Raw genomic sequence first — 19,508 nt, forward strand, 5'->3', positions numbered from 1 at the left:
TACTGTATTCATCTGTGTGTGTGTTTGAGTGTGTGTTGCTCATATTCATTTTAGAGTGAACCCATCAAACATGAAATCAAAATAAAATTTAAAATTAAAATTTAAATAGTGTCTGTGTGTAATGGCACTATTCTGTAGGCAGGGGGAGAAGTGAGAAATCACAATGTTGTGTCACAAGTGTGTAGTGCACTAAACTGGCCAGTGAGGGGCGCCACCTCTCTCCTGTTTGAGTGTGTGTGTGTTTCTCTCGTGGGTGTGGCTCTCTCTCTCTCTTTGCGTGCGCGTGCGCTGTGCGTGCGCCCATGCGCGTGCTTCCCTCTCTCTCTCTGTGCGTGGGTGCGTGCGTGCGTGTTTGTGTGTGCGCGTGTGTGTGTGGGTGTGTGTGTCCTCGTTCTGAGAGGAAAAAAACCCCAAAAAAAACCAAAGCAGAAACACAGCAGCCGACGTGTGTGTGTATTTGGCTCTCTCTCTCTTGTGCGTGTGTGTGTTTGGCTCTCTGTGCGTGCGCGTGCCTGTGCGTGTGCGTGCGCGCACTTCCCTCTCTCTCTCTCGTGTGTGTGTGTGTGTGTGTGTGTGTGTGTGTGTGTGTGTGTTGAGAGAGAGAAAAAAAACCAAAAAAAAACCAAAGCCGGCTCTCTCCAAAATGAGAGCCTTAAAGCCAAACAACCATTCACAAAATAAAAACAAAGATAAAAAAAGAAGTAAAACTCACCGAAAGCATGATCTGAGTTCACATCATACCAAGATTGTATATGCGTATGCATATATTATTTGTTTATTGGGTTGTTCATCTGTTTGATTCACAGAAACACAATTTAGGTTAGGTTCGGGGTTTTAATCTATTTTGCTTTCGGTACAGAGGTGAACTCAGATCATGGCACCGCTGGGATGTTTTGGAAACTTTGGTTGCCTGTCTATCTGTCTGTGGGTGTCCGAACAAAACCAAAGTAAATAATGACCAGCCGTATTTTATGCCTAAACAAAATATCCGAGCCCGAAGAAAACCAGAGAGAACCTACAGCATTAAAAAGCAACCATTTGAGCCTTTCTCATGGCATTCTATTCACTGTCAAAACACAGAACAGCTGAGGATCAAGATCAAAGCTGAAAATCAATACAATGCTTGACTGGTTACAAAAAAATCAACACAGAGTGAATATATATATGTAAATGAAAATTTACATATATATATATTTATAAAGGCAGCTTTACCTTAGTCCGAATTGGTGTTTGAGGTTCAACCGATGGTTCGTGATCCAGTCTCTGTCCGAGGGGTGGACAGAAGATGATCCTGTTCGTGACGCCAATTGTTACGGCTGAATTTACGGTTGACCTCATTTGGAGACATGATTTATTGCTCTGGTTGAATGATGGAGTCCAGGAGAAGCATTGATGATTTTATATAAAAAAAGTTTATTCTAAACTAAGAAAAAAGGTACAAGATGGAACAAAGTGAAACAAAATTAGCGTCCGTCCAGGCGGACGTCCGAAGGAAGTGCCGCGCCCTCTAACAGTTTCAGCTTAAGGTTTTATACAGATGAGAAAAGGTCCCAACCCTGAGAGACAAAAGGGAGGGAGTCAGATGCTCCCACAGTGAAAATGTTGGAGGATGATGAAGACATGTATAAAAGTGAGGAAGATCGGGCGCCACTCTTATCTGTCCTTGATAAGGACTCTGTGCTGCACTGAGAATAATACGATCTGTACTGTTTAATCATGATTCAGCTGTTCAAAAGTGTAAAGAGTAATGCAGTCATCATGTATTAAAACATGACAAATTGTACACATGAACATACATTTGACGATATGATGATGAATATAAAAATGACCATAACACCACCAATTGACCTTCAAAATTAAGTAAATTACATCTCAAATAATAATTATGAGGGAAAATAATGAAATAAATGAACTGACAAATTCAGCTCTATAAAAGAATTAGGCTATGTAATTAGGTGTGGAGTGTTAACATTATTCAGAATAAATAAAGGATAGAATAAGATTTCTCCTTCATAAATAAGAGATAGCAAAGAAAAATAAAACAAACAATTTAAATAAATAAATAACATTATTTATTTATTTGGTTAAACTTATTTAGCTTTCTCACATCTCCATGTCTCCCAATTGTATGTATTCATCTTGAGAAGACATGTAGTCACGCTCCACACTTCTCCGTCCGACTTGCATGTCCTTCTCCGTCCGACTTGCATGTCCTTCTCCGTCTGAATGGCATGTCCTTGTAAACAGTGGTTCTCAAATTGTTGCTTCTCACCAGGTAGTAGACGTACCACAGTTTGAGAATCACTGCAACTCCAGCTATGCTTCTCCTTGCTCCAGGAAAGGAGAATCGGATTAATACTTCCTGCTTTTCTTTCAGCCTCATATTTTCCCACTCACGTGTGAATGGGCTACAGATAACATTGAGCTAGCATGGCTAAAAGCTCACTAACCCACACCTAACCATTGTGTGATTGTGCAGCAGCACCTTTTAGGATCTGAAAAGCTCTCAGATCCTGACCTCTGACCTGCCTCTGCCTTCCTGGAAGCTATAACCGAGCACCAGAGCCACACTAACTATTGACTGAGTTAGTTAACTAACCCTAACAGCCCTACTCTTTAAACTTATTTTATTTTATTTTATTTTATTTTATTTTATTTTATTTTATTTTATTTTATTTTATTTTATTTTATTTTATTTTATTTTATTTTGTTTTGTTTTGTTTTGTTTTTTTTCCCCCCCTCTTTTCTTCTGTTCAGGTACCAACCGATCCCAAGAGAGGTTGCCAGGTGTGTGGAGACTACCCTTCCTCAGACAACAACCGATCATTTACACGCCAACCGGAAATGAACGACCGAAGGTGGACCGACACTTTCCGAATTCAACTGACGACCCACACGGCAGTGAAGGTCGCGGAGCGGGCGACATGGATCCAAGCAGATGATTGCCGACACCAGCTGATGCTGAGACGGAGGCTGACCGAACAACGAAGGGGGAACCGACAAGGCCACTGAGTGAGCCGGCGTAATAACAACTACACCGTCTAAGCTGGCTTCTCAGGTGCGGTGCAAAAAGAAGCGTTCCTTTGCCTTGTGGGATCACAGGAGCTGGTTCTCTTTTTCACGAGACACACACTCTGTTGAAAAAAAAACAAAAAAAAAACGCTCCGGAACAAGAGCCTAGACCAAGCCCTGAGGACTCCGCCGACGTGGGATTTTGTTCTTCCTTTGCTTTGTTTATAAGCCACACCAAAGGCTTATAGCTAGGTGGAGGGTGAACAACCTCATACCTAGCTGCAGGAATACAGTCATAAACCCTTCTGCTGCGATTGAGGAAAACACTCAAGGTTCTTCACTCATGATGCCGCCAATCAAGTGCGGTGATTCTAACCATGGTTCCACTATTCTTCTAGCTATTGGTGACCCCAGTTACCACTGAACCCAGTCAATGAAGACGAGTGATGTCCTTGATACAAATGATGATTTTTGCTTATCTAGATGTAATAAAGGATGATTTTTGATGATTCATGCCATTGATAATAATGATGAAGTTTTTTAAGGTTTATTTCCACTATTTTCTTGACATATCTGTGCCTCACAAAAGAAGAATATATCCAATGTATGACAATAACGATGCTAATGGTTAACCCTGACAGACAGCAAAGGTGGAATATAATAATTTTGTTTCTTGATTTGGTCGTTGATGGCGACCAAAAGTGGGGAATGTTATGGCAATTTTTATATTCATCATCAAATCGTCAAATGTATGTTCATGTGTACAATTTGTCATGTTTTAATACATGATGACTCCATTACTCTTTGCACTTTTGAACAGCTGAATCATGTTAGATTAAACAGATCGTATTGTACTCAGTGCAACACAGTCTCTGCTGAAGGCCAAAACTCAAACTCACATGCAGATATACACGAACGCACACACTATCAAGGATAGATAAGAGTGGCGCCCAATCTTCCTCATAATATACACGTCTTCATCATCCTCAAATGTTTCCACTGTTGGGCATCTGACTCCCCCCTTCTCCTTATCTCAGGGTGGAACTTTTCTGTTATCTGTATAAAAGCTTAAGCTGTGAAACTGTTAGTTAGAGCGGGTCTCGATCATCGAACGTCCGCCCAGGCAGTCACTAATTTTGTCCATCTTTGTACTCTTTTTTACTTAGTTTTATAATAAACCTTTTTTATAAAATCATCAATGCCTCGCCTGGACTCCATCACTCAACCAGAGCAATAAATCATGTCTCCAAATGAGGTCAACCGCAGATTTGTCGTGACAGGGTACACCTTAGTCACGTACTGAGATTTTAAGAGGAACTCAGTACAATGTGAACTTAGACCGTGACACCGGAGTGTGAGTCAGACAGTAAGGCCTACACCCAATCACACACACCCTCATTCATGCATTCACTGGTCCGACCAGAACCCCCCAAAAGAGTGAAAACATTAAAAAGTGAAATGACGACAAAAGAAAGACTTTAAAAAGGAAGCTTTTATTAACAATGTGATTTGCTCGATGCTCATCTGCATGTTTTTATTTTCTTTCATTTTTTATGTCCCTGTATTTGTTATTAATAAAATGTTGTTAGTGAAGCATTTGGTTTTTTACTGGTATTTTAATTTACTACAAACAACAATTGAAAGTCTTTTCTTATGTGTGCACTCTATTGTGGGCCTTCAGTTCAGACTTTTTTCCAGAACATTTCCATGTCAAACATCACATTGAAATAGTTTCTCTACTGTGTAGATTCTAATGTGTTTCTTAAGGTGGACCCTTTGATGAAAACATTTACTACAAACATCACATTAAAATTGTCTTTCACCTGAGTGCATTCCCATGTGCCTTTTAAGGTCTTTCTTTTGAATAAAATATTTACTACAAACGTCACATTTAAATGGTTTCTCTCCTGTGTGGATTCTCATGTGTGACTGCAGGTGATTGCTTTGAATAAAACATTTACTACAAACATCACATTTAAATTGTCTTTCTCATGAGTGGATTCTCATGTGTTTTTTAAGGTTGTTCTTTTGAATAAAACATTTACTACAGACATCACATTTAAATGGTTTCTCTCCTGTGTGGATTCTCATGTGTGACTGCAGGTGATACCTTTGAATAAAACATTTACTACAGACATCACATTTAAATGGCTTCTCTCCTGTGTGGATTCTCATGTGTTTTTTAAGGTTGTTCTTTTGAATAAAACATTTACTACAGACATCACATTTAAATGGTTTCTCTCCTGTGTGGATTCTCATGTGTGACTGCAGGTGATACCTTTGAATAAAACATTTACTACAGACATCACATTTAAATGGTTTCTCTCCTGTGTGAATTATCATGTGTGACTGCAAGGAATTCGTACGGGTGAAACATTTACTACAAACATCACATTTAAATGGTTTCTCTCCTGTGTGGATTCTCATGTGTGACTGCAAGGAATTCGTACGGGTGAAACATTTACTACAAACATCACATTTAAATGGTTTCTCTCCTGTGTGGATTATCATGTGTTTTTTAAGGTCATTCTTTTGAATAAAACATTTACTACAAACATCACATTTAAATGGTTTCTCTCCTGTGTGGATTCTCATGTGTGATTTAAGGTTGGCCTTCTGGTTTAAACATTTACTACAAACATCACATTTAAATAGTTTCTCTCCTGTGTGAATTCTTATGTGTGACTGCAAAGAATTCTTACGTGTGAAACATTTACTACAAACATCACATTTAAATGGTTTTTCTCCTGTGTGGATTCTCATGTGTGACTGCAAGGAATTCGTACGGGTGAAACATTTACTACAAACATCACATTTAAATAGTTTCTTTCCTGTGTGAATTATCATGTGTGATTTAAGGTTAACCTTCTCGGTAAAACATTGACTGCAAATGTCACATTTAAATGGTTTCTCTCCTGTGTGGATTCTCATGTGTGACTGCAGGTGATTCCTTTGAGTAAAACATTTACTACAAACATCACATTTAAATGGTTTCTCTCCTGAGTGAATTCTCAGTTTTGAAGCTGCAGTGAGTGAAGCTTTCTCACCACCCACACATTCAGATGTCATTTTTACCTGAACCTTCTTTGAACAAATCTGTTGAAATGAACTAATCTTTGTTTTGGAAGCTTTACATCCCATTTCAGCATTTTTAATTGAGTCAGACATCTTTCTCTTTTTCGTGGTAGAGTCAGAGTCAGCTTCAGCTTCAGTCTCTGACAGAGGTTTCTGCCAACAGTCTTCATCATCATCATCCTCGCTACTACCCTCAGTCTGATACGAGTCTGTTTCCGTTCCATCAGGACCTTGTCGTACTAAACTGTTTGGATCTGGGTTCTGGGCTGCTTCTGGTCTTTTGACGTTATTTCCCACACTTTGTCTTTTCATTAATTCATTTAAACCACAGGTTGAAAGTTCCTCCTTCTTGTTCATTTCTGTTAGTTGTCTCAAGTGTAGATGGGAGGCCTGAGGCTTCTCCTCTTCATCTTCACATTTAACAGGACAAGCAGCACTGTTTGTCTCCTGCTGCACACAAAGCTGGTTTTTCTCCTGACCTTCACTGAGCATCTCTGGTTCTTCCTTCATGTGGAGACGCTCTGGCAGCAGCTCCTCCACATTCTTCCTCTCACTGAAAACACAATCAGTGACTGACGGCTGCTGGAGCTGAAATCTGTGCAGATGAACTTTGGGCATGAAGGCAGCCAGCACAAGTTTTTCTGTTTCATCTGTATTAGGAACAGATTGATAACCTGAAGGTAGACACAAAACACAATATTACAAGAAAACTCACAATGTTTTTATGTTTTTATTCATTTTACTTCAACAGGAAAAACCTAGCTGTTATTCAGCCTGTTGTTTAATATATTTTATGACTTTTTTTGTATTCATGATCATGTATTATTAATTTCTTAAATACCTGAATGTATTTTACTTAAAAAGTTTTGGTTGCTAAATAGAAATAATGAATATATATACACTGAAACAATTAATTACTCTGTTATTTATGTTAAAATATTGTGGAACTGAGACATTTATTTTCTTATTAGTGTAATTCTGATGCCCTTTTTTGGCCCCGATATCAATACCCAGATGCGTAGTATTGGCCGGTACGATACATGTCGATACCGCGGTGTTTAAAGAAAAGATATGACCTGTTTTTATTCCAATTCTTAGGAGCTGTATACTCACTTGGATATAAAAATCAGTGCTATCATGGCTTGGTCTGGCACTGCTTAAACCTTTGTGAAAAGAAAAAAATACCAACACAGAGTAAATGCTGGAGAACTTTTTTTTATTGTCTACCTGGTATGGGTGAGAGATAAATAAACTTTTCTGAAACCTGAACTTTTCCTCTCTAATGCCAACCTGGGGTCACATACTGACTTTCTAACCATACTGAGATTGTAAGTCAATCTGAGCATGCAGCGGTCAAGTAAAGCAATCGTACCCATGCTGGAATTGCCATGCACAAATTGTCATCCTTAAATTACAATGATGTCTTAGTTGTAGATCACATTAATATTGTATATTAGAGGTGTCCCGATCCGATATTGATATCGGTTTGATATCAGCCAGAAAACTAATATCGGATTTTATCGGACTGCATCTAAAATCACCGATAGAAGCGTTCCGATAAAATGTTCCACTCCAGCACTTCTATCCGTAGGTGACTGTGGTTCACACTCCAACAAAGTAACCTACTGTTGTTGACTATTGTTCTCTGTTTGAGTAACATCACTTGATCAAGCCTTTTCTAACATTCCACGCTACAAAAAAAGTAATAAAAGTATGTATGATTTGTGTTGATATCGCATCGAATCAATATCGGTATTCAATCAATCAATCAATCTTTATTTGTATAGCGCCAAATCATAACCAATGGTATCTCAAGGCACTTTACAGTAGAGCAGTCTTAAGGACGGACTCTTCATTTTATGGATACACACATATGCATATATACGTATATACACATACATATGTATCCCACACCCAACATGAATTCATCATGGCGGCAAGGAAAACCTTCTGTTAAGCAGCAGGAACCTTGTGTGGATCCCATTCCTATGATGAACAGCCATCCACGTTATGCTGTGTTGGGTGTGTGCAGAGAAAAGGGTGGAGACAGAGCCGCTGAGTCTCTGTAACTCCACACTGAGGATCCCACGGACCTGCAAGACAAAAGCCAGAAGGAGTACAGGAGCAAACACACAAGGGAGTAAGCAGACATAGAGGGAGTGTTTGAAAGAGGAATGGGACCCTCTCCGGTCCCTCTCTAACCTAAATGACCTCTCTCTTAACGCCCTCTCCAACCTCTCTCCAACCGAGCATGCCAGACCCCCCCCCCCGGCAGTCTATGCCTATTGCATCTTAATTATGAGCTATGAGCTGGTTCCTAACTAAAAGCTTTATCAAAGAGGAATGTTTTGAGCCTAACCTTAAAGGTAGAGAGGGTGTCTGCCCCCCGAACCGTGGTTGGTAGATGGTTCCAGAGAAGTGGGGCCTGATAACTGAAAGCTCTTCCTCCTATACTACTTTTAGAGATGAATGGAACAACGAGTAGTCCAGCATTTTGAGAGCGTAGTGTTCTGGGGGGATTGTATGGCACTACAAGCTCCTTGAGATAGACTGGTGCCTGTCCATTTAGGGCTTTATAAGTGAGAAGAAGAATCTTGAATTCTATTCTATATTTTATGGGAAGCCAATGCAGAGAGGCTAATACAGGAGTAATGTGATCTCTTCTCCTAGTTTTAGTCAGTACACGTGCTGCAGCATTTTGAACCAGCTGAAGTGTCTTAAACGACTTGCTCGGGCAGCCTGCTAAAAGAGAATTACAATAATCCAGTCTAGAGGTAACAAAAGCATGGACTAGTTTTTCGGCGTCGCCCTGAGACAGGATAGATCTGATTTTAGCAATGTTACGGAGATGAAAGAAGGCAGTTCTTGAAGTTTGTTTTATGTGAGAGTTGAAGGATAAGTCCTGATCAAATAGAACCCCAAGGTTTCTAACAGTTGTGCTTTGTGCCAGAGTAATGCCATCTAGGGCAGTTAGGCTAGCATAGGTTTCTCTAAGGTGTCGCGGGCCCAGTACAATGACCTCAGTCTTGTCTGAGTTGAGAAGAAGAAAATTTTGGTCCATCCAGGCCCTAATGTCCTTTAGACAGGCCTCAAGTTTAGATAGCTGATTTGTCTCACCTGACTTCATTGATACATACAGTTGGGTATCATCAGCATAGCAGTGGAAGTTAACAGAGTATTTTCTCATAACATTACCAAGGGGGATCATATAGATACAGAAGAGGATTGGACCTAGCACAGAGCCCTGAGGAACCCCGTAGCTTACTTTAGTGTACACAGAAGACTTATTATTCACGTGTACAAACTGGTACCTATCAGATAGGTAGGACTTAAACCAGTTTAGGGCAGTCCCTGTGATTCCAAGTAATTTCTCTAATCTCTCTAGTAGAATATAGTGATCTATAGTGTCAAAAGCTGCACTAAGATCTAATAAAACCAGCACTGAGAGTCGTCCTTCATCTGAAGCCCAGAGTAGATCATTAGTTACTTTAACTAAAGCAGTCTCTGTGCTGTGTTGAGCTCTAAAGCCTGACTGGAAGTCCTCGAACAGGCTGTTGTTTTGAAGAAATTCACAGAGCTGAGCTGCCACAACTTTCTCAAGAATCTTTGAAATAAAAGGAAGATTAGATATAGGCCTGTAGTTTGCTAAAGTGCTGGAATCAAGAGTAGGTTTTTTGAGAAGGGGTTTGATTACAGCTACTTTAAAGGACTGTGGCACGTAGCCTATTGATAGGGATATATTTATTGTCTCCAACAAAGATGGGCAGACTAGGGGAACAACTTCTTTAAACAGCTTAGTTGGGATCGGATCTGAAAGGCAGGTCGATGGTTTGGAGGATGAAATAATAGAGTTAAGTTCCTGAAGTCCTATATGTGTGAAACAGTTTAGGTTAGGCCTATTTACATTTAATGGTACAGCAGGCCCAGGTGAAGGCCGGGAGTGGCTAATTTTATCTCTAATCTTGTGAATTTTATCGTTAAAAAATGTCATAAAGTCCTCACAGCTGAGGGCTAGAGGAATCATGGGCTCAATAGAGCTCTGACTTTGTGTTAGCCTGGCTACAGTGCTGAAAAGGTACCTCGGATTATTTTTATTTTCTTCAATTAGTGAGGAGTAGTATGTAGATCGACTATGTCGTAAGGCTGTCATGTATTTACTATGGCTTTCTTGCCAAAGTATTCGTGACTCCTCTGTTTTATTGGAGCGCCACATTCTCTCTAATTTACGGGTTGTTTGTTTGAGTGTGTGAGTTTCAGAGCTAAACCACGGAGCTTTCCTCTGACGTTTAATAGTTTTTTCCCTCAATGGGGCAATTGAGTCCAAGGTGGATTTTAGTAGACTAGCAGAGCTATCGACAAGCAGATCCAGTTGAGAGGGGTTATAATTAATATCATAGTTATTTATTGGATGGTGCACTGAGTTTAAGGCAGCAGGAATGGCCTCTTTAAATTTAGCCACAGCACTATTGGACAGATTTCTACTTGTAACTATTTTATTGCACAGTGCGAGATCCTCTAGGATAATGTTAAAAGATATTAAAAAGTGATCTGATAGCAGAGGATTTTCAGGGTAGACTTTTAGTTCATTAATATCAAGGCCATATGTTAGAACAAGATCAAGAGTATGATTTAAACGATGAGTAGCTTCATTAATAGTTTGAAAAAAGCCAACTGAGTCTATTAGGGACATAAAGGCTGAGCTCAGGCTATCACTATCTTTGTCCACATGGATATTAAAATCTCCTACTATCAGTATTTTATCAGAACTGAGGACTAAGTTTGATATAAACTCAAGAGAATTCTGATAGAAATTCAGAATAAGGGCCTGGAGGACGGTAAATTATCGCAAATAAGACTGGCTGGCAGGTTTTTGATTCGATATGAGATAAATTTAGAACCAGGCTTTCAAAGGAAGTGTAACTGGCCTTTGGTTTAGGATAGATTAGGAGAGAGGAATGATAAATAGCTGCTACACCACCTCCACGGCCTATGTCTCGTGGCATATGAGTATTTAAATGACTGGGAGGAGAAAAGAAAACCACTCCACTAGAAAGAAAACCACTCCACTAGAAAAGAAAACCACTCCACTAGACTTAACTACGTTACAACCTCCAGAACTGGCTATATATATGAAAAAAATCTCAACAAAATCAAAAAAACTCTCAAAAATATACAGAGCGCTTTCGAACACTAACTGTAATTACTTACCAATCGCGAAGTGGGAGGCCGAACTCTCAATCACCCCGAGCACTGATTTCTGGGCAGAAATTTGTTGTAATACTTTTAAGATGACAAAAAACACAAACCTTCAGCTAATTCAATACAAGGTCCTCCACAGATCCCACATTACCCAACAGAAAATGCATAAAATGGGCTTCTCAGCAACAGACATCTGCTCTCAGTGCACCCAGAATACAGCGGATTCCTATTTACATGCCTTATGGCTTTGCTCCCCAGTTCAACACTTTTGGACTCTAATCACTGAAAAACTGTCCTCCATTTTGGACTACAGAATTCCTTTATCTCCAAATCTTTGTTTGATTGGAGACCTGACAATGCTTCAACCTCCAGCAAACCAATCACAATCAATCCTTGCGGCACTAGCCATAGCAAAAAAAACAATATTACTAAATTGGAAAGACAAAAAATCCTTAAACATAAACCAATGGCAAAATCTCCTCACAGAATTTATTTCCATGGAAAAGATGTCTGCTCTCAGAAAACAAAAAAAAATAACGTGCTTTGAGGAGCGTTGGACTCCTTTTTTAATTGCATTAAATCTAAATTTTTAAAAGCCTGATGATCTAGCCTGCAAGCGACTGCCAGCACCACTCTTTACTAACGCACTAGCCCAACTGTAGGCCGGGGCCGCCTTGGGCCTCTGGGGTGGTCTTGGTCAGGATGGCTGGGGTGGGTTGCCGGGGTGCCTTGTTGCCTCAGCGCGGGTGTGCATTCCTTCTGGGTGTTCACGGGGTCCCGGGGCTGTTTGATTTGGCGCCGTTGCCCCTTGCATGCGCATCTGGTTGGTCTCTGGGGCTGGGGCCCTGCGTGCTCCCCTGCCGCTCCTTCCCCTTGCTCCCTGTCCCCCTGTCTCGTCCTCCCCCCCCTCCTCCTCCTTTGCTCTTGCGCCCGCCATCCTGTGGGGTTGGGTTTGGGGGCTCCCGTTGGCCTGGGGCACTGGTGGGGGGGCTGTGGCTCCCGCCTGGGGGGCGGGCGGTGCCGTGCCGGGTGGGTTGGCTGGGGGGTGGTCTCGTTGGGGGGCCTGGGGTGGTGGGGTCCTTGGCTCCGGTCCGGGGGGATCCGGGGTGGGGGTAGCTTTGGGGGTGGCTGCTGCCCGGGGTCGGCGATTGCCTCCTGGGTTGCTGGGTGGCGGGGTATGGCTGTGGGTTGCTCCGTCGGCCCTTGCGGGTCCTTGGCTTGGCTCCCTGGGGCGCACCTTTGCTAGGGATGTCGCTTGCGCGACGAGCCAGGCGGGGCCCCCTCGGGGGCTTTTTGTACGACCGCAATGGCCGGGGTGTGGACGTTATGGCTAGGGGGTGGGGTGAGGGGTACTATGGGGCCTCCCCGGGGGTCGTATTGGGCGGGTGTGCGGGGGCGCGGCGCGTGGTTCCTCGCCCGGTGGATCCGCGTTGGGATTGGCTGGTATGCTGGCTGGGTGCACCGGGCGCGATTCTGGGGCGGGGGTGCCCCGGGGGCGGATCCTTGGGCTACGTGTCCGGGGAGGTGCTCTCCGGCCATCTGCCCGGGGACCGGCCGCGGCTCGTGGCGGCGCTGCGCAGCCTTGGGCGGGGCGGGGCTGGTGGCCTTGGGCCCGCTGTTGTTCGGGGTGTGCTGGCGTCGGGGGGGTGTCTTGTGCCGGTGCGTGGGTCGTCGGGGATTGCCTCCGTGGGGGGGGGGGGGCTCTATTGGCGCCGTTGGTGTGGGGGGGCGGTTCCGGGCTGGGGGTGCTTCGGTACTCTGGCTTGCCGGTCCGTGGCTGGCGGGATGGCCCTGCTTGGCGGTGGATGGCGTCCTCTCTCGTCGGGGGGGCCGGGGCCGCCTCCCGGTGGAGAGTGTTGTATCGTGGCGCCGGGTGGGCCTGTGCTGGCCCTGGTGCGGGCATGGGCCTCCCCCCTGCTCGGCCGCTCCCCTTGGTGACGGGGTGGCGTTGCTCCGGGCCGGCGGGCGGCGGGGGTCGCCCCCTGGGGCGCCGGGGGATGTTGTTGGTGCCTGGCTGTGCCCGGGGGTGGGGGGTGTCGCCGTGCTCCGCGGGGCCGGCGCGGTCTGGGGGGGTGCCGTGGGGGGGGGTCTCCGGCTGTGCTGTTCCGGGGCCCGCAGTGCCACTTGCCCGTCTGCGCCATCTACCCTCTCGCGTGGCCCGCCACGCGGACGGGCCCGGCTCACACTGGACAGGCCTCCTACATGTTCACTTCACCCCACTCCCAGCTGGTCTGGCTCACTCAGAAAATGCACCACACACCAATACCCAACCCTTGGGGGGCTGGATGGTGGGGCTGGGGGTGGAGGGGGCCGCCACCTGTGCTACTATGTAGTGGCATGGGGGCGGCCCTCCCACCTCTAGTTGCCCTACTAATCCCTCCAATTTTAATCGCATCTCAACATGTCACCCCCCGGAGGGTGTATCATCATTTACACCCTCCGGCCTATTACACCACATACACATAAATCCACAGAGGCTGGAGGGGGAGCACCGCTCCCCTCCATCCCCCTTCTTTTAATTACACCCCATACATTCACCAAACACACACATTCACACAGGGGATCGGGAAGTGCCTCTCCATTGGTGGCTGGGCCACTGCATAGAGTAAAAGCACATCAAGATGGTGCGGTCGGGCGTGGCGGTGGGTCTCGGGGGGGCTATGCCGGGGTCTCTCCTTGCGGGGTCTTTCCGGGCTGTGTCGGCCGGGTGGGGCGCGGGGGTGCCTCTCCCCCTTGGGTGTGGCTTGGTGCTTGCTTTGTCTCCTGGTGGCCTTGGGGGCGGGCCCCGCGGTGTGCGGGCCCGGGGCGGCCTGCCTCGCCGGTTTGGGGGGTGGGTGTGCTGGGGGGGTGCTGGTGTCCTCACCGGGGTTGGGGCAGGGTTGTTTGGCGCCTCGGGATTATGCTGTTTACTGGGGGGGCGGCGTTAGCTGTTCCGATGGTTGAGGTTGCTTTCGGCCGCCTGGTGGGTATGTCCTGCCATCTGCGGACTGGTGGGTGGGTCCGGGGCATCTTTGGCTGGGGGCTGCTGTCCCGCGCTGGATGTGTGCCGTTGGGGTGCCTCCGTCCCCGCGGTGGGGGTCGCCGGTTGCTCGCGGGCCGGCGGGGGGCGCTGCCCTGTGGCTTGCGCTGTCCGGGGGGCGGCGGGCCCTGGGCTGCTGGCCTTGTGCCGTCTGGGGCTGTGCGGTCCTGATGGGCTGTGGCCGGGACCTGGGCTGGGGTGGGGGGCGCGTCCCGGGGGGCTTGGCCCGGGGGCTTGCCCTTGGGGGGTCCTGGTCCCTGGGGGTGCTCCTGGGGCCCGGGGTGCTTGGCCGGCTGGCCGGGCCGGTCCTGGCGGGGGTCTTCTGGGGCGGGTGGCGCGTGCCGCGCCCTTGCATACCTTCTGGTGCGGCCCCTGCTTGGGCAGTCCCCCGTGAGGCAGAGTGTCGGGGTTAAATTAGGGGGCCACATCCCGGCGGGGCGGTCTGGCTTGGCCTCTGGAGGGGGCCCTGGCTTTAAAGAACTGAAGCTCGTGGCGCGGGCGGCATCAGCATCTGGGGCGCCCGGGGGGGCTAGGTTGGGGTGCCTGGGGACCGGCGGGGGGACTCCCAGCGGCCCCCTGGTGCCTTATGCGGCTTGGGGTGTGGTCGTTCGCCCTGGGCGGGCTGCTCCTGGTGCTGCATCCATTCCGGGTCCTCCTGGCCTGGGGTCGGGTCCTTGCTGGCTCTGGGCTCACCGGCGGGGGCCCGCCGGCTGCCCGTTCGGCGTGGCTCTGGTCGTCTGCTGGGCGTGGGCTTTGGCTCCTCCGCTGGGGTCTCGGGCGGGGGGCTCTCTGGGCGCTCCCCTCGGGGGGCTGGGCGCGGGGGTGTGGGTGGTGGTGGGGGGTGGGGGGCTGGGGGGCCTGGGGGTTGGGGATTGGAGTCGGTGGCGTGGTGCGCTGGGTCCTTGGCTCCTTGGGGGCTTTTCGGGTGTGTATGGGGGGGGCAATGGCAGCCTCTCGGCTTGGGACCTTGGGGGCGTTCGGGGGGCTGCTTGGCCGTGGGGTGGTCGCCGGGGGCCCCTAGATCTCTCGCTCTTTCTGCTGGCCCGACTGCTTCTTCGGGCCCGGGGGCGGCTTATGGGTTTTGCAGTAGCGGCTCTTGGAATCACATTTGTCATGGACGCACTGGCCTCGGGCTGTGGGATAACACTCATACTGGGCTCAACCATAGACACGTTGTTCCCAAATACCTGTTTTATGTAACTTCCACTCACTTCCTCCTCTGCTCACAGCCACCATCATTATTCCTAAGCCGCACACTGGTCACCAGACTGGCTTGATAACACAACAATAAGCACAATATACACAACCACAATTTCACATCACATCACTTGAAACTTATTGATTATTCCCCACCCATTCGTTTTCCTATCTTGTATCCCTCCTCCCTGTTAACTCCCCCCCCCCCACCCCCCTCACCCTGGTGTAACACTGCCCTCTCTCTTTTACATCCTCCCTTTAATAAAGTATTTACCCTTCCCTAGGGAGGGCTGGTGATGGTCACAATTATGCAATGAAATAAATTCATTTATTTAATTGCAATAATAAAATATGCATTGCTGTTAAAAGATTGCACTTCTTGTAGTGTTAACCTTCAACAGCATGTGCAAACAAGGTGAGAGAAAAAAAAAAAAAAAAAAAAAAAAAAAAAAAAAAATGACTGGGAGGAGTGGCTTCATTTAAACTAACATATTCATCTTGATACAGCCATGTTTCAGTTAAACAGAATAAATCAAAGTTATTTTCTGAGATAAGGTCATTTACTAGTAGAGATTTGGATCTCAGTGATCTAATATTTAATAGAGCACATCTAATGGTTTTATGTTTTGGTGTTTCTAGATTTGAGATTTTAATTTTTTTCAGATTTTTATAATTGATAGCTCTTTTATTTGATTTTATGTTAAAATCATTGTGAAATATGGGTCGGGGGACTGACACCGTCTCCATAAAATAATATTCATCACCATCACAACAGTTGTCATGGCGATGAACACAGCTATCCTGATAGCAATGGGAGGGAAACTGTCCTAAGGCAAGCGCAGAGGGGCGTGGAGGACTCCCCCTCTGTAACATGGTCTCATTCATGAGATGTCATAACAGTGACTGTGCCATGTTTTCTGATAGTAGAGATGCTCCCTCCAAAGTAGGATGGATTCCATCTCTTCCTATCAGGTTCGGTTTTCCCCAGAAGGATCTCCAATTATCAATGAAGCCCACCTCGTTTTCTGGACACCACCTCGATAGCCAGCGGTTAAATGATGACATGCGGCTATACATGTCATCACTGGTCAGATTTGGTAAGGGACCAGAGAAAATTACGGAGTCCGACATTGTTTTAGCATAAGCACAAACTGATTCAATGTTCACTTTGGTTGCTTCCGACTGGCGACGTCGGGAGTCATTAGTGCCGACATGGAGGACTATCCTATCAAACTTACGATTACTCTTTGCCAGCAACTTTAGATTTGATTCTATGTCGCCCGCTCTGGCCCCTGGGATGCACCTCACAATGCCCGCTGACTTCGCTAGCTTCACGTTTCTCACTATGGAGTCGCCAATTATCAGAGTTTGTTCCCCGGTGAGTGTGTTGTCCTCACAGAGGGGGGAGAACCTGTTTGAGACGTGAACATGGTGGTGTTGGCCGATATGCAAGGCTGCAATATCGGTATCATATCGGAAGTGAAAAAGTTGTATCGGGAGATCTCTATTGTATATAAAGAAGTGTAATAATGTATTTTAAATATAGTTATTTGTCAGTGAAGTGCATTTCATGCCAAATTTTTTCTGAACATGAATTTTGAAATAGAATGAACAATCTCAGCACTGCAGAAGTAGCAAAAACTCACTCTCCGGTAGTGTGCATGTGCATATAATTCTCAGTAAGCCACACCGTAACCATACGTGTTTCTGTGATCAGGAGTCAGGGCAGGAGTGAGAGTCTAAAGGTTAGACATATTTTAAATTGGAACCATTCCTGATTATTTTAAAAGACATGGTCAAATAATCTGAGCTAACCATGAACCTCTCCATGAATTTTATTCCTATGAACTTTTCACTTTTTATTCATTTTAGTAGGAATTTCTCACAAGGCTGTTTTTACCTAGCATATGAATTTGAATATAAATATTTTACAATTTATTTTCACAACCTGTGTGTGTGAAAGACCCCTTAGTGATCTTGAGGTTTCAGATGTTTACAGACTGAATGGTACAGTTAAACAGCTTTGTTTATAACATATTTTATGGTATTGAAAAATTGATGCAACTCCTTTTCAAAATGATGTCCGTTTGGTTTCATCTGTGCCCATTTTGTTTTATTTATATGGTATTTTGTCAGCATGATTAGAGTCTGTATCAGGAGGTAAAGGTCTTTTGGAATTATAGTATTTTCAAAATAAAAGATGATGTCACTCTCCTGGAGGCTGATCACTTGACCTGTTTCGCGATTAATCAGATTCTGTATATAAAACCAGAGGGTTTTTTTTACTGTAGGTGCAGTTATAGAACAGGTGGAAAATGATTTCTGTTTCCATATGGCAAAAATCACCACTCAGCGGATTGGGTATCAAAAGTAGTTTGATGCTGTGAATCGGCGGTATCGACATGTTGATAAAAAATACTTGCCGATACCGATCCAGCCGTTTAGTGCCGTATCGGGACTCCTCCCGGTACTAGTATTGATATCGTCACATTATTTCTTAACAATATAATAATAACCCCACTATGAGGTGATGTCATTATGAACCAACTGTCAGTAGTTTGTCCAAAGGACAGCATTCATTTCTGTGACTCTCTGTGGGATTTCAACCAGTTTCCCTTCATTCTGTTGTGCTCTCTAACTTTCCAGTAAAAACACTTACCTAACTGTTTGCTGGTGTTATGGTGGAGACTCTTGTCAGGAAGGATCATTTTCATTTCACCATCCACTGGAACTTCTTGTACTCCATGTTCAGTCTGGACGGCTTGTGACAGAGTCATTTTTTGCTCTGTTGCTCTGCATATTTCTATTGCTCTGTATAACGTTAGACGTCTTTCCCGTATCAGTCTCTTTTTTAGGTGAGAGTCTGTGATGCTTAACACAAGCTTATCTCTGAGCATGTCATTCTCACTTATTCCAAACTCACAGTCTTTGCTTTTGTGTCGCAGCTCTGTCATGAATGTGTTTATTGATGTCCCTGCTGTCCTCTGATGGGACCAATATTGATTTCGTTCAAAGACAACATTTCTCTGTGGACTGCAGTAATCTTTAAAGGCTTGAAGAACATCCTCCATTGTCAGCTCATCTCCCTCACCTCTAACCGTCAGTGTGTTTAACACTTCCATTGCGTCCTCGCCGATGGTGTGGAGTAAAATGTCAATCTTTCCTTTTTCATCTTTCTCCCCTGAGGCCGCTATATACCGCCTAAAGCTTTGTTCCCAGCTGCACCAGTTGTCAGCAGGGTTAGCGGTGAGAGACAATGATGACGGTGCGTTGAACTGCTCCATTTCCTCCCCTTTTTATACTCTTTACTTTTCTATCCTGTAGCGTCTCAGCGGTGCTAGCTCCTCTGCTAGCTCGGTTAGCATTCTGCTCCAGCTTCTCTCTGTGTCTGCAACTCCGTCTTCTGACACCGTGTTGTGCTCTCTGACTTTCCACTGGAGCTTTAAGGCGCTATTATATTATGGCCTGACTCCATATGTAGGCTGGATATTAATAACATTCACTATTAGACTCAGAGAAAATTGTTTTGGTCCCTCAGCTCTTTCTTCTTCTTCTGCTCAAACTCAGAGACTTCTCTTCTTCGTCTTGTTTTCCGGCGGTTAGCATCCAGCTTAATGGAGCATTACCGCCACCTTCTGCACCGGTGTCACGGTCTGAGTTCACATCGGGCTGAAATCGGTTATCAGCATGCGCACTACCGGAAAATGAATTAATGCTCGTTCTGCTTAGCTTTTTTCTACTTCCGCCGTCCTGAGATAAAAAATTTAATTTCAAAGCTGAGGTAAAAGCTAATGTTATTTGACGAGTGCTGAATGGCTCCTTTTCTTCTACAAAAATGTACAACTGCTCAATATACAAAGCAGAAGAGTTTACAACGCCACAAAGAAATGATAGACAAGTGAATCTTCTTCATGGTGAAGGCCACTCCATCACCAGACACTGACAAGAAGGAGCTCAGGAACATGATAATAAAACTCTATACGAAAATTTTTTTTTTTTTTCAAAA

General features: G+C 45.3%; 1 protein-coding gene across 1 annotated transcript; it reads right to left on the reverse strand.

Moving 5' to 3' along the window:
* Positions 1–5,001: 5,001 nt before the first annotated feature.
* On the reverse strand, positions 5,002–19,071 carry LOC114473399 (zinc finger protein 2-like). Its single transcript, XM_028462991.1, has 2 exons — positions 18,162–19,071; positions 5,002–6,761 (listed from the first exon to the last, which is right to left on the reverse strand). Exons 1-2 carry the CDS (start codon positions 18,784–18,786, stop codon positions 5,002–5,004), a joined length of 2,385 nt encoding a protein of 794 aa, XP_028318792.1. The 5' UTR covers positions 18,787–19,071.
* Positions 19,072–19,508: the final 437 nt, after the last annotated feature.

The sequence above is a fragment of the Gouania willdenowi genome, chromosome 12 (assembly GCF_900634775.1).
Source record: "Gouania willdenowi chromosome 12, fGouWil2.1, whole genome shotgun sequence".
Taxonomy (NCBI): Eukaryota; Metazoa; Chordata; class Actinopteri; order Blenniiformes; family Gobiesocidae; genus Gouania; species Gouania willdenowi.